Here is a 15097-nt window from a genome sequence, read left to right as displayed (position 1 = left end):
ACTTCCGGGGCTGGTGAAGGCAACTGACGTCACACAAATGGCGGACGTTGTAAACAGAGCCAGCAGCTTCTCGGCCAGGGTGAAATATCTCTTTTTAAGATGAACAGCATAGAGTGTGAGCGGCTAGACAGTCTGGAGGGGTGGGTGGCCGTTAAAAGCAACATATTTGAGGAAGATGAGGCCTTTAAACTGGGCTTCATCGTACAGTGGAACGTTATCGAGTGTAAGTTCGCCGTCACCTGCCATAACCGGACGTTACAGCGGCAGAAGCGCAAATCCGAGCCTGCCGCCGACGACCCTCAGATGAGCTGGGCAGGACTCTTCTCCGTCAGCGATCTGAAGCACGTCCACCAGCAGTTCACCTGCGTGGCCGACGTCCTGGGAGGCTGCTTCCCGGATTTGACGGAGTTTGAAGAGGGCAACATTTGGGACTTGCTCTTCCTGAATAGGAGATCAGGTCCAGACAATGACGAGGAGAAGGACTATGACACCCCGTGTAGGAAACTCGAGAAGTATTTCAGCACCGCTATTGACCTCTGCGGACGGAAGATCGTTCTCGACACCTTGTTCGCACAGGATGACCGAGATGTCGAGGAGTACTTTGAGAATTTACAGGAGTTCAAAAAGAAAAGCTTGCAGGAGGAGATGTCAAGGGCCAAGGGTCACCTGAGACAGGTGAGGCGTAGAGGTGGGCGGATCGATCTAATATCGATACCAACGCGATAGACTGAGACTGTTTTTGTTCCCTAAGTGCAGTATGCCCACTGGATTTTGTTAAATAAATGTGCACATTTACATTCCAGGTCTCCAGAAAATCAGTTTCCAAACACCTTGTGTTAATTAATTAATTAATGTGGAAAGTAAAAATCACAGTGATTTAGTGGTCATTAAAATGTGTTCAGAATGTGTAAATTAATGATGAATCAATCAGTAATCATGGTACACTGTTCTCCCCTTTGTAATCTACATTTTATAGGGCAAAAGTATTGGCATCGGTATCAGCAACACTGGCCCTGTATCTGTTTGGTGCCCCATCTATGATAGAAGTCTTACAACACCTTAGAAACATGAGTCCCTGAAGTCTGAAGTCTGAGAAAGACTGCATGCTCTCTAATCCCAAGAAGTTTAAAGGTCTAGTCTGCCATATTAGCACCTCTAAGTGGTGGTGTGAGCCTAAATCAGGTCTACCATGACACAGCAAACCACAGCTGCTGTTCCAGCCAAGGCTCTAGATGTTGCAACACCACCAGCACTGGTCTTTGTTTGCTGCTTCAACCTGCAATCTGACCCTTTAGCTCTGTTTAGTTTGTTTCACATGCAAATGGAAGTAAAAGCAGTCAAATGACAGCCAATAGACCAATGAAGCATTTGAAGAGCATAATACGTCAGCTTGACATCAAAACAGAAATCTAGTTCCATTCGAGATCCACTGGAGATCGCTGGAATGCATGCCTCCAAGCTTATCATGTCCTTTTATCAAAATAATGTGGTCTGAGTTATGGTAGCTGAGTTTTTACATGCCCACACTGTACCTGTTTCCACAGACATCATGATGTAGCTCGCTGAGCTGAAAATGTGCTTGTTGTGCTGGTTTGTTTCCTTACACAGATGTAAGGTTCTGATCAAGAATTGGTCACAGAAACAACGAGCAAGTGGACCTGTAAGAAAAACTGTTGATGGCACCGCTACGAGTAGAATAAATGTATCAGAATCTGTACTCGGTGCCGGTATTATGTCTACATAAACCACTGTTACGGTTCTGCTGTAAATGATACCTTTATGACATCTTATCCAGCTTTTGCTTATGCTGTCTCAGATGCAGGTTTGTTGTGCTGCGTTGATTGTTTTTAATGGCTAAAGCAAACATTGTTCCCATTGTATGCTGGAAGATGTCAGGGCATAGATAACACTTGATTTTCCAACTATTTACATATTTTGAATCCAAGCGATTTAACATTTTCTTAACCAAGATCTCACTCTCCAAAAAAAAAAAAGTCTCAGTTCCAAATATTTCATCACTCTCACATAAAATGTTTTTTAATACCTGAATTTGTTTGACTTCAGCGGTCAACACCGCAGAACCAGGTCCAAGAATCCCCGTGGTGTTCAACCACTAACCTCATCTTGAAGTGTCTTCACAAGTCTACCTTCAGCCCACCCAAGTTGTATTCTGAAAGGCCTAGTTATCGACTCTTGTGTTAGCTGGCACGGATTGGATTGGTTCATTCTGAGTATGAAAAGTCATACAGAGCAAAACTAAGCTGTGTGCTCAGGGTAAACCCAGATCATGGTGTTTAAGTTTTTTTTTGTCTCCACAGCTGCTACAAAGTCACAGCGGTGCTGACAGGATGGTCATGCTGCTCAGCATCTACGAGGAAGAAGACGAGGCCTACCAGGACCTGGCGACTGTCGCCACGACTTTCTTCCAGTACCTGCTTCAGCCTTTCAGGGACATGAGAGAGCTGGCCTGCCTTTACAAGATGGACATCCTTGTAAATACACACGTTGTCAGAATGTTTTACACGATTATATGCAGGGGATGTACTTAGTGTTAATATCAGAAATTTAAGATTTTGATGAAAATAAAAAAAGGGAGGATTTTACAATACTGTGCAAAAGTCTTGAGCCACCCCCTCATTTCTTTATATTTTGCTAGGAAAATGTGAAATATTGCAGTGATTTATCAAAACATATAAACATAGCTAAAATATACAGTATGTGAGGCAAAAACAGAGATTGACTTTTAAGCTTGTTAGAATTGTACAAAGTTTCTTCAACACAGCCTGAACAATCTCGTAATTTCTTTAAGTAGTCTTCAGGAATAATTCTCCAGGCTTCTTTAAGGACATTCAAAACTTTTCTTTGGATGTTTGCTGCCTTTTGTTCTGTTGTCTGTCAAGCTGATCCCGCACTGCTTCAGTAAAGTTGAGGTCCAGGCTCTGGGGAGGCCAGTCTGTGACTGATGGTGTTTTATTATGTGTTTCTCTATCCAGGTATACTTTTACTGCACTCACAGTTTGTTTGGGATCATTGTTATGATGAGAAATGAAGGCGTTGCCAATTAGGTGCTTTCTTGATAACATGGACCAAAATGTGATGGTACTTTTCTGTGTTCATAATTCCAGCAGTTTTGACAACGCCCCTGAATGAAACGTAGCCCCAAACCACGATGGAGCCTCCACTGTGTTTTATAGATGGCTGTAAACACTCACTGACAGTGATTTGAACCAAAAATGTCAAATTTGGGTTCATCACTCCTTAAGATCTGTTGTCAGTGATTTGTCAGTCTAGTTCTTATGTAGTTTGGCACACCTCAGCCTTTTCTCCCTGTTTCCCTTCCTTAAGAATCGCTTCTTTACTTCGTTGACCAGTAGATGGATCAACTAAAACATCACAAGGATCTCTCAGATCCTGTGTCAGGACTTTGCTGGATGTATTCCTGTTTCTTAAAGACATGACTTCCACATGCTGTTTACCTGCTGTAGACAGATTTTAGACCTGCCACTTCTTCTTTTGTCCTCCACTTACCCAGTCTTTTTAAGGACACACTGTACATGATGCTGAGCTGCTGCTAAGTCTTCAGCTAATAGCACAGTGAATAAAATGTTTTTTTTACTAAGTTGTCTCTTCTGTGTAAACACTGGTCCATGCTTCAGTAATTCATGCGGCATTGTTAGGTGTCTTCTCTAAGTCTGACTCCTTGGAAGCACATAAAGAAATGAGAGTTGGCTCAAGACTTTTGCACAGCACTGACCGATACGTCCTTTAGTGATCACATAAAGGTCTCTTTCACTCTTAACTGGTTCATTTGTTATTGCTGAGCCACACACAGCACTCATGAATAGACTGACCTGTTGCATCACTATGTCCAGTGTGGTTCTCAAACTCTGTGATGTAGGTTAAAGAACATTATTTTTTAAAGGGAATTTTTAGCCTTTATTTTGATAGGACAGTAAAGAGTATCAGGAAATTGGGGAGAAAGCAAGGGGAATGACATGTAAAAAGTGAGCGTGGTGTAGGGAAAATATTTATGTCCACTTAGAGGGAAAAGAGAGGTCAGAATTTGTTTTTACACTCATCCAAATATGAATAAAGCTCCCATGAATGCACAGTTAATACATACTTCTTACGGACAGGTAAGCCCTTGAGTAAAGACCGTTTTGCTTGCTGTGGTTGTCTGCAGAAGTCTTTGGAGTTTGAGGAACTGGGTCCTAAGAGAATTGCAGCTCTGGAAAAGGAGGCGGAGGAGTGGAGAAAAAAAGCAGAGGATGCAGTCGCCTCGATTCAGGACATCACTGTCACCTACTTTGCACAGACTTCAAAGGCTCTGGCTGGTATAAGTTGCTGTGTTTATATCTGCGTGGATGTTTCGGTTAATTATGAAATGTGTAAATGATCAAAACCTCCAAAAAGATTGTTTTCAGAGGAAATGGTTTTAAAAGAAAAGCCTCCATGATTACGCTATGGGATTCATTTCACACTTGTAAGGAAAAAATTATAACCGTTATATATATATGACAGCTCCTTGTGCACATTTCCAGGTATGGTGAAACAGATGGAGGAGGATAAGTGTCGTTTTGGACCCGCTGCCTGGGCGTCAGCGGCTCCCAGGCTGGAAAAACTCCGTTTCCTATTGGCCAAAGAAACCCTGCAGCACATGAGAGCCACCGAGATGTGCCTCAGCCGCAAGAAAGACAGCATCAAGGAGAGGGTGCGTGTCCATTTTATCTTTCGTTCTTTCTTTTTTTCCATTAGTATCAGCTGCTTTTCCAGTGGTTCTGTAATGACTCAGCACATTCGGTAACATCTTACTAGAGTGTGGTGCAGTTGTAAGACTTTCATGTCTTTATTTCCGTGCCAAGGCCAACGCTGCTTTTGTAGTGGTTGTAAGTCAGTAGAGATGTGACACGGTGCCTACTCGCTCTCATGTATCATTCACTCGGTACTCCAGTCTGATGTGAGTCTGTGGCTGCTCTGTTCCTTTTGATCTATTTATAAAGCTTCTCTGAAAACATAGAGAATCCCCTCAATACACCCCCATCCCGATCACAAAAAACCCCCCTCCACGCATGAATAAGTGAGTGTGTCTGGGTGCATATATGCATACTCAAAATATGCCAGCTACACACAAATGTGTGACTGCACCAGGAGGATGTTTCTCATGTCAGGATCACGGCATTTTTCGGGATGGTATGGCACCGGATCACTTGCTGCTTCACGGGGGTCATGCTGTGCGTTTGAGCTCTTGAAAAGAGCAAGGAGAACAACCGCAACACCTTTACCTTCACACGGCTGCATTCCCATCCCATTAAGCTTTTTAAATAATAAAAAAAAAAAGTCAGGTTTGAGGACGCTGGCGTCATCCGTCACTGTGAAATCAACCCGAGCCTTTACATCTGCAGCTGTGTGCGAGTGTTCATAACGAGATCAGCGAGCTACACCTACGCAAACTCTTGCGCTGGTGGCAACACAGCTCGGTGACTCTTTAGAGCGTGCCAGTATGCCTGCGGGTATCCCAGATGTTTGCGTGAGTGTACCGCTTCAGTCTCTGTGGCAGCTGTGTCATATTCCAGCAGTGTGTGTATTTGTGTTCGACATAATTAAGAGCATTTTAAGGCTGTATTTTGAATGCTTTGAATGCAAAAGCTCATGCATGGCACATGCTGCAGGTAGCTGCTGGTTTCAGCTCATTTCATCACAGCATGAAAGCTTGCAGAGATTAAACTGTCTTCAGACAGGCAGTTCATCACAAATGCTTAATTTTTTATGTCAGATTTATCTTTTGTGTGTGTGTGTGTGTGTGTGTGTGTGTGTGTGTTTGCCAGTAGCGTGGCTGAAAGCAAAGCCTATTTTGATCATAATGTTCAAGGACAGGTAGCGAGCTGTCAAAAAGTAGCACTTGCCTCACAAAGTATTCACTGTATATATACAAACGACTGTTTTTTGTTTTTTTTTCTCCCCACAAACGACCGCTATGATCCTTTCAGCGGGGCTGATGTAACATTTTTCTGTCGTTGCCTTGCAGCTGGAGAACCTCTCCGTGAGAGCCCAAGGCCAGAGGGCCGATTTAAGGTCTGCGTTTGAGGACGGCCAGAAGCAGGACACTGTGGACCAGCTGGAACTGCAGTTCTACGAAACCCAGCTAGAACTCTACGACGCCAAGTTTGAAATCCTGAAAAATGAAGAGCAGCTCCTGGTGGCTCAGATAGACACCCTGAGACGACAGATTAAAGGTATCCTCACATTTACATAGCTGTGCTGTACAGCAGATTTATTTTGGGTATATATACACGTGTTTTGCAAAAGTCTTGAGCCTCCACGGTGACAGAGTTTCTTGTTTTTGAAGCAGTCTTGAGCAACCAGGCTTTCTGAAGGTCTTCCTTCTAGGACCTGGCGTCCACATATGTGGACATCACATTTTGAGTTGTCTAGACCAAAATACTGAATTTTGCTCTACAAGGGCCTGATATCCACTTACGAGGGCATTATACTGCCACTGTACTATCGAAATTTTAAACAAATATATTCATATTAGGATAGAATTTTTCCAATATTCTAAACGCATCTTACGATATATCCCAACACTACAATTCCCACAGCGCTGATTCAGCACCCTTCAGACTCTGTGTCAGTTATGATTAAAATGACACATTACACAATGCCCCCCTCCCCGCTGCATTATAATGTGTTGGATTGTCAGGCAGTGTGTTGTGGAAAAGAGGTGCCTTCTGGGAAATGCTGTATTTTGTTCGTGTAAATGTTTCTCTAATTGTTCCTCGCGGGAGGGGGCATGTTTGCTTCCAAGGTGTTTGCGTGTGCATCTTGCTGTCTGTGTCTGTGGTGACTTTGGCTGTGGGCATATTTACCTTTACAGCTCTCAGGTGTAGTTTCCTAGCTAAGAAACAGCAGCGCGCCCTCTGTCATTTGTTATTCGTGAACATAAAGTTGGAGGACTGAGGAAGATATGATGTTCTGTAAATAAGGAGAAAGCTACTGCAATGCAAATACTGCAATTAGTGCAGTTGCCAAGGAGACCCAGAACGTTTCATAAGCAGCTGAGGAGATGCTTTTATAATTTAGCAGTAATTTTACCAACGTTAAGCCGCTTACTCTTAATCAGATGTAAGTTTGCTACCTAAACAGGAAGTAAACAGATTTCTTAACTTCACGTAAGCTGCATAACTACAGTTGGCACAAAAGTAACCTTGGCACTACCTGTGACAACTACCTGTGCTGCTCGTGAGCAGTGGGCATGACACTGGTTATTTAGGTTGTCTGATGGGATGCGACAGCTGACGTACAGCTGGAGAGGATGCCATATAAACAGAAGACATGTAGGAGTGACTGGGCTGCGTTTGTGTTTCAGAGCTGAAGGAGGAGGTGGTGTACTACGATGTGTGCGAGGATCCGGAGGAGTTGCAGAGCATGGTCCACACAGGTATTCATCAACCAGACCCTCCAGCTGTCAGTCAGCTCAAAAGACGCCTACAGACCCTGGAAACCAAGAGGGGCAACATCTGTGCCCGCCGAGCTTACCTGCGTAACAAAAAGGTGTGTGCGAGTGCTGCTGACATGAAATCATTTCATATTCTGTGGTCCTTTCAAGCGTTTTGGGGGTTTTTTGTCCAAGGAAAAATGTATCGATCCTTCAAAGGCACATCTCCGCCTGCCTCGTGTGCCAAATGCTGGGTTTTTAAAATGTTTTTACTACATTGGTTTATTTTTAGCTGACATAGTAATTGAAGCACTTGGCATGTTTTCCTCTTTTGTTGGCTGCTTGCTTATTTGATTTTAAAAAAAGTATTACTCAGAGCAAAAAAAATGGCAAAGGCAGCCTGGTTAAAGACTCTCGATAGTTAATTCCAGTAATTCACAGGGAGGGAATGCAGTTAAAAAAAATAGGGGCATTGGAAAATTACAAATAACGGCCTCCAAATAAAATCCGGATGTGTTGCAGTTGCATTTTCTCAAAGTTTTTTAACCGTTTGCTCAGACAGTCGCTAATTTCTGACAGACTAAAATGTATTTTCGAGCGATTAAGTGATATGTTTTGTCTCTCTTTAGGATCAGTGCACAGATGCACATGAGCAGAAGCACCTGGTGGAAAAACAGAGCTCCATAGTCTTCAACCAGCATCACCAGGTCCACCTCGTAAGTCAGCCAGGTTGTTGGAGCCGCAAATGAAAGCCGCTGTTTCTCTCCTGTGCCTCTCAGTGTCTCCCTCTGTTGTCTGCAGAAACGAGAGAAGAAGAAGGAGGAGGAGCAGAGGAGGAAAGAGTGGGTGGACAAGGAGCGGGAGAAAACTCTGAGCCGATTACGATCCTTCAGAGAGGTCAGGCGCTCTCACTCGTTCTGCTCTGCCTTCGCCTGCAGCTCTCTCCGAGTTAATAAAACCCGGGGGGACGCTGCATCGTACCCTCTTAATGTAATAGTTCACCTCAAAAATAAAAGCTCAGTTATTAGCCACTCGACCCCTCGCGTCGGAGGAAGTCCTGATGACGGCGCGCTGTGGCTGTGGACGGGCTTGTTAGTAATGAGCTGTCTTACACCAGAGCTTCAAACTGTGCGTGGACGACTGCTCTTTGTTGGCTTCTAACTTCAGTGACCCAGTGATATTTTCAGTGTGACAGTCAGACTCTGTTTTAACTTTAAATATAAATATAACTAATGACATTTCTATCAGCTTCTCCTTTACAGTGTGCTGACTGCTAAAAAAGACTTAGACGCTACCTTAAACTAGCATGTTAGCGATGCCATTGTCAACACCTAATCAAGAATGGCATTAGTATTCAGCTGAAGCAACCTCAGTGCTGCTAGAATAGCTACGAGCCCAGGAAGAGAGCCCTGCATCAGTAATAATGACTGGGTAATGATGATGACTACATCATTTGGCGGCACAGTGGTGCAGTGGCTGGCATTGCGTCGCCTCACAGCGAGAAAAAGGCCGAGCGGGCGATTTAAGGATTCAAACCTCCTGGGGTTATCCGTCTTCCTCCAGCAGTCCAAAGACATGCATGTTAGATTAACTGATGATTCTAAATCGGTAGATGCAGCGCTCATGTGCACAGGATGAATATGTATGAAAAAGAAGATGGGGGCTTGTAGTTTAAAGCACTTTGAGTGGTCAGAAACTACTAGAAATCATTCCATTGATTCATGTGACTGAATGAATGGTCCTGCTTTAAAACAAAACATTGGCCTGCATTTGTATAGCGCTTTTCTAGTCCATAGGACCCCAAAGCGCTTTACACTACATTCAGTCATTCACCCATTCACACACACATTCACACACTGGTGATGGCAAGCTACATTGTAGCCTGGGGCGCACTGACAGAGGCGAGGCTGCCGGACACAGGCGCCACCAGGCCCTCTGACCACCACCAGTAGGCAAACATGTGGTTAGTATCTTGCCCAAGGATATTTGGCATGCAGCCAGGAGGCAGCCTGGGATCGAACCACCGACCTTCTGATTAGTGGCTGACCTGCTCTGCCACCTGAGCTACAGCCACCCCACATTAACGCTCTCTTGGTATTTTTTTAATGCCTCCATAGTGTAGTGGTTAACAAATGTGCATGGTTAGCAAAAGGTTGCTGGCTCAATTCCAGGTGGAGACTCACATCCCATTTGTGGTTGTGTCAGGGCGTCATGGCAACCAGATGTAACAATGATGTTGGATCTCGGTGGTCAAAGGTCACTACGAAACAAGTTTTTGGCCCCAGGAAATTCTCTCTCTGCAACACACGCAGAAAGTCCAACACTGTGATGTCATTCCACCTGCACACAAATACACCCACAAGATTTCAGACGGCTGATTCTTGTGTTTAAAATCACTCCCTTGTGTCCTCTTGTTCATGAGCGTCTACATGCTCTGCTCACTGTTGACAGTACATCTGTATATTCCATAGTGAGCAGGAAAATCAAACCAATTATTATGTATTTCAGTCGAAATTGGTCCTTTTTAAGCCAGAACTGAGAAGCCTTTGTGGTGAGACTATTTTGTTTAAACCAGGGGTGTCATCATAAGGCCCGAGGGCCAGAATCGTCCTGCCAAAGACTGTAATGTGGCCCATTGGACAGCTTTGGAAAATATGAAGGAGAACTAACTAATAAACTAATAAAGACCTCCACCATAGCCATTTATACAGACTCTAAGGCAAATAAGAAATAGATGAATGTATCTGCTAAGAAAATCTGTAAAAAAAAAAAAAAAAAGACATTCAATTAACAAAAAATGTTCTGTTTTCTAATCACAGGACAGTTTGCACTAACAGATGTTTTCATTGAATTTTACACATTTATTTCTCATATTTTTATCCCATTATATATCATTTAAGCCTATGGAGTCATGCTGCCAGTTTTCTTTCATTTATTTACAGTAGTATTTCTTAATTATGTAGAAAAACTGACGCACCCCCGAAATTACACTTAGTTTTCTTATACATGAGAAATGAAATGTGTAGTTTAACCTTACATTGACAGAAAGTGGAGGTCCAGCCTACTTAGGATCAAAGTATGTGGCCAACATTATAAAACGAGTTTGACATCCCTGATTTAAACGATCAGCTTTTACGTCCGTGCTTAACTGTGCGGGGCTTTGATGCACATCTGCCGCCACTTTTTTAAATCTCATGTAGATGCCTGTTTAAAACAAAACATTAATGCATGAGCTTCAGCTGATGGGTTTTTTTTTTTCTTCTTTTTTTTTTTTCCAGAAGCGACCGGGCCAGTACATCCTGAAAGCGCCCCAGTCCAGGCCTTCGCCGTCTTCTCCAGAAAGCCTGTGCCCCTCGCAGCCGATGTCCATCATCAGCCTCAGCCCTGCTCCCTCTTCTCAAGGACCCCCTCCCTCCATCCGACCCGCACCAAGGCGCAAGAAACCAGCCAAAAAGCAGCAGCTGAAAGACATGCCTGTCCAAATCTACGCTGCGCCACCTCCTCCAACGGCCATCCCCCCTCCCCCAACAGCCCCACCCCCTCCTCCTCCTCCGCCACCACCACCACCACCACCACCGCCACTGTCACTGCTGCCTCCCCCCCGAGTGTCGCCCTCATCAGAGGATGCCCCGATGCCTCTGAGTGAAAAAGAGGGCCCTCCATTTCCAGCCAAGAACACGCTCAAACAAAATATAGGTGAGGGTGAAATACGTGCAGTATCATTCAGATCTTCATGTCCAACAAAACCAACGAAGAATAAAAGAATGGAGCAGGATACGTGATTTTTGTTTGGCTGCTGGGAAGGTTGTGTGTGTGTCTGCACATAGTGTTCTGTCCTAAATTCCTAACTTCTCTCACAGGGCCAGAGGAGGCATTTTACCTGCAGTAGTGGTCCTGGTTATATACGCTGTCTGCTCCAAGGAGACTCTAACGTCCAGCAGAGCTTCTTTTTCATAAGATCATGTGAAACGGAGCACACTCAACAAAACTGTTTCAATAATGTTTCTTACAGCGAGCTAAGAACCAGCTCATCAGCAGTGTAGCTTCTTCCCCTACACTTTAACAGTGTTTCTCCTTTAACTTTGGTATTTTTGTAGGAACCATGGACGAAGTGTTGGCTTCGCTACAGCGTGGACAGATTAAGCTTCGAAAGGTCCCCGCGGCCAGCACGCCGAGCCCCACTGGGGACGCAAGGAGCAGTCTGATGTCTGCCATCCGACAGGGAGTCACCCTGAAGAAGGTGAGATGTTGATACGTTGATCGGCTAGCTTACTGCAGAACGATTGCATCACCGCATGTGTCACTTGGTAAAAATGTGATGACAGTTGGTTATTCACCTGTGGGGAAAAAAAGCCAGTGTGGCTCAGTTTGTGTCAACCCCCCCCCCCCCCCCCCCAAAAAAAAAAAACTTCCAAATATCAAATATCAGTCTTTACTAAAGAATTAATCTGCATGTGAAAATGCTACCTAACAAATGCACAATTTATTTGTGTTTGTGTAATATGCGATCATCGGTGTTTAGGTAAATGTGACACGAGTTTCATTTTCACTAAGGACCACCGGTATTTTTGCTATGAGCCGTTTGCTGTGGACGTGGATCACATAAATTAAACCTCGTTTGTTCTCAGTGTACAATATTTCTTTTTACTGACCGACTATTAATGGTGAAGAACACATTCGTGAGGTAGTTAAGCTATAGGAGCTGTCACAAAAAGCCGTTCACGTCCTAATTTTTGATAGGAGACATGCTGTATGGGAACTTTGAGTGCACTCTTGTGCACAACAAACAGCTCCCCCGTGTGGATTCTTTTTTAGCGCAGCAAAGGAGTGAATTATTGAACAGTGCTAGTAAATTTAAAATTGGGTATTTTGCTTCTAATTTTAAACAAATGGTCGATGAAGCTGTTCACAGGTTGTGCGTGTAAATTCCTTTTTTATTTTATGAGAATGCAGACGTCTCCTTTATAAGCCCAGAAAGTTGATTTTGTGGATGATGTTAGCCAAGTGACCTCTTCAGCGCTTCACCCACTGCAAACCCTACAATACAGATCAACAGAATCAACTTTCACAAGTATACATGCAACATACTTTAGGCTCTTCCCTTATTTCCCGAGGAGCCACCACAGCGGATGGAGCCACATATTTGATTTGGCACAGATTTTAGACCACACGCCCTTCCTGATGCAATCCTTCCATTTATCCAGGCTTGGGTCCAGCACAGGGAGTACACTCGCTTGTGACCCCCTGAGGCTGGATCTGTGTCTCCTTCTGGTCTCGACCCAGGGATCTTTCACATATTAGACAAATGTGCTAAACTGCTGCACCGTGGAGCCACAGTTATGCATACGTAAAAACCTATGCTATAACAGACTAGAATACATTTAGCTGTTCTAGTTCCAGGGTCGGGTGTTATCCCAACGGGGTCATTGCTATGTAGCTCTCTACTATAATGTTATTAGCTACTTTTTTGGTACTGATTACAGATTTCACAGCAGGCGCTAACTTAAAATGTGAACTGTATTTCTTTGCCGTTGCGTAGGTGGTTCCTGCACGAGCAGAAGTCCCGAGCGGCGGAGACAACGAGCTGGAGCGCAGCATCAAGGCCGCCATGATGAGGATGAAGAAGGTGGCGGCTGATTCGGATGAGGACGACAGAGGGGACGAAGAGGGACGCAGTGCAGACTGGGATAGCTGAGAATGCGTGCGCACTCACGCCGATGAAGCTGCCGTCTTATGTTAGCTCCTCTCAGTCTTCCTCACAGTTATGAGCTTCAGCTCATTGTTGCCAATTTTCCATCGGAAAACAAGAAGAAAAAAAAAAAGCTGCTTGTTTGACAAGAACAGGATTACGCCTCCTCAGACTTAAACGTTGCAGTTTGTTGAAGTTGTTGCACATTTAATCCCTTTTGTGTGTGTGTGTATGTGTGTGTGCTTTTGTTTTGTAGCCCTGAAACGCTGTAATACATCCAACACTGCAACTAACTAGCGAGCGGCAGAATCAGGACTTACTCTCCTCTAAAACACTTTCCAATTTTCAGAAATCCCAGTGAGAGCGAATGAGCCGCTTTGTTTTTAACGCTCCTCTAATTATTGAATTTCTCCTAAATCTGTGCCCGAAGGCCTTTTGTGACAGTGTCACACAGCAGGGGGGGAGTGGGGTGGGAGCTTGTGCTGCGGGCGGTGAAGACAACACTACGCAAATTGTCGTTTCGCTCGCACCACTCGGTCTGATCTCATCATTTTGAATGTAATTAAATTTGAACAATTGTTTATTTAACCTAACCCCAGTAAGGCTACAGCCACGTGAAGGCAGCGCTGTTAATCATTCAAAGCCTGCGTGTCTGAAGTCTTTGTCGCTGTTTGCGTTGCAGGCCGTTTCACGCTGCCCGCAATTTTCCCCTTCTCATGTCAGAATTTTGGGACCGCTTTAGGATTAATCAAAGGGCACTTTCGAAGTGAAATACACAAAGACAAATTGAGAATATTAGGCTTTAATTTAAGTAATGGATTAAAAAAAAAAACATCGCAAATCGCTGTGTGATCTAAAGAAAAGGAAAATGGGGGAAAGGTTCCTGTTGTTTAAGGCAAATTGACCTTTCAACCTGTGACAGCACATTGCTTTGTTTTGGGGGGTTTTCCCTCCTCAATCTTTACAAGTGTTCCTTACCTGAACCTGTCAAACAGTTAAACTGTGTGATAGCAGCATTAAATGCTTTACAGGATGAATTCAATTTTAGTTTTATGAGTTAATGATGTTCGAGGCCGACACCTGCATTGCTGTGTTTTAATAATAAACTAAGAGGCATCAGGTCGTCATCAAACGTTGGCGTTCCTTTTTCCCTCCACTTTCATTCAAATACATTCATCTGAGCTCTTTGCCACTTGCTTTGCTCACGCTGGTCCCCGATCTCCAAAGTCTTGCCTGTGCCCAGGCCCTCAATCTTTAAACAAAGTCACATCAGACCTGCACCGGTGAACCCCTGGCGAGTGGGCTTTGGTGGATGAAGCCCACAGTGATGAGTCACGAAGTAATGTCCATTCTGGCAGCGCTCGCTCTCACACATCGGTCTCCTGCAGTGACAGCTCAGACATCCCCAGCCAGCTGCGATTGAGTTTATTCAGCTCTGCGTACTTAAGAGAAGCCACCGTTTTTGCGGGGCTGCTGTCAGTCTGTGTGCAATCTGTTTGCAACATCCACGCGATTCAGGTGGAGACGGGTCACGCACCTCGGGGTGGGAGGGAAGGCGCACACGGGGGTATTTAGACGAACACCTCCATCCAGTATAAACAGAAATTTCAGCAGCCTGTTACTATGGCAACAAGAAGTGTCAGCGGTAGTGGCCTGCAGTGCCATATCGCTCTCTTGCTCGCTCTCTCGCTCACATGTACAGAGCAGCATAGTCTCTTGATGTTTCACCAACTCGCCCACTTGTCACCAGTCACACAATGAGAGCTGAGAGTCAGACAGCGATGACAGCAGAGAGAACGAGAGGCCGTTTTTGCTCTACCAGAATCGATTGGGAGCGAGGCTGAAAGTTGAAACTTTAAAGCAGTGCTGACATTTAGCAGATCATTATCAGTATGCGTGTCAGATATATGGTCAAAATGGCGACCTGCTGGTGGCGCCAAACAAAAAGACTTAAGGGTGACTTAGGTGAGAAG

At 44.4% G+C, this 15097-nt stretch overlaps 1 protein-coding gene across 2 annotated transcripts; it reads left to right on the top strand.

Annotated features, from left to right (window-relative positions):
* The first annotated feature begins 14 nt into the window (after positions 1-14).
* On the top strand, positions 15-14256 carry whamm (WASP homolog associated with actin, golgi membranes and microtubules). 2 transcript variants are annotated; one of them, XM_082529486.1, is made up of 11 exons: positions 15-675; positions 2319-2492; positions 4184-4334; positions 4542-4711; positions 6026-6233; positions 7367-7551; positions 8065-8151; positions 8237-8332; positions 10714-11131; positions 11533-11675; positions 12975-14256. In XM_082529486.1, the coding sequence occupies exons 1-11, from the start codon at positions 100-102 to the stop codon at positions 13128-13130; spliced, it is 2364 nt and encodes a 787-aa protein (XP_082385612.1). In that variant the 5' UTR covers positions 15-99; the 3' UTR covers positions 13131-14256. The 2 variants fall into 2 exon arrangements, with proteins under 2 accessions (XP_082385612.1, XP_082385613.1); XM_082529487.1 differs by lacking the exon at positions 12975-14256 and having other exon boundaries at positions 11296-11533.
* The last annotated feature ends 841 nt before the right edge of the window (positions 14257-15097 follow it).

This window comes from Aulonocara stuartgranti, assembly GCF_965226115.1.
Source record: "Aulonocara stuartgranti genome assembly, chromosome: 1".
NCBI classification, from domain to species: domain Eukaryota; kingdom Metazoa; phylum Chordata; class Actinopteri; order Cichliformes; family Cichlidae; genus Aulonocara; species Aulonocara stuartgranti.
The sequence above is the reverse complement of the archived record's forward strand: the minus strand, read 5'-3'. Positions and strand labels throughout refer to the sequence as shown.

Excerpts from the sequence above, each read along its gene's own strand:
- whamm (XM_082529486.1), top strand. The coding sequence starts at position 100 with ATGAACAGCATAGAGTGTGAGCGGCTAGACAGTCTGGAGGGGTGGGTG. Across the intron at positions 4,335-4,541 it reads GACTTCAAAGGCTCTGGCTG|GTATGGTGAAACAGATGGAG; the intron begins GTATAAGTTGCT and ends GCACATTTCCAG. Across the intron at positions 11,132-11,532 it reads CACGCTCAAACAAAATATAG|GAACCATGGACGAAGTGTTG; the intron begins GTGAGGGTGAAA and ends GTATTTTTGTAG.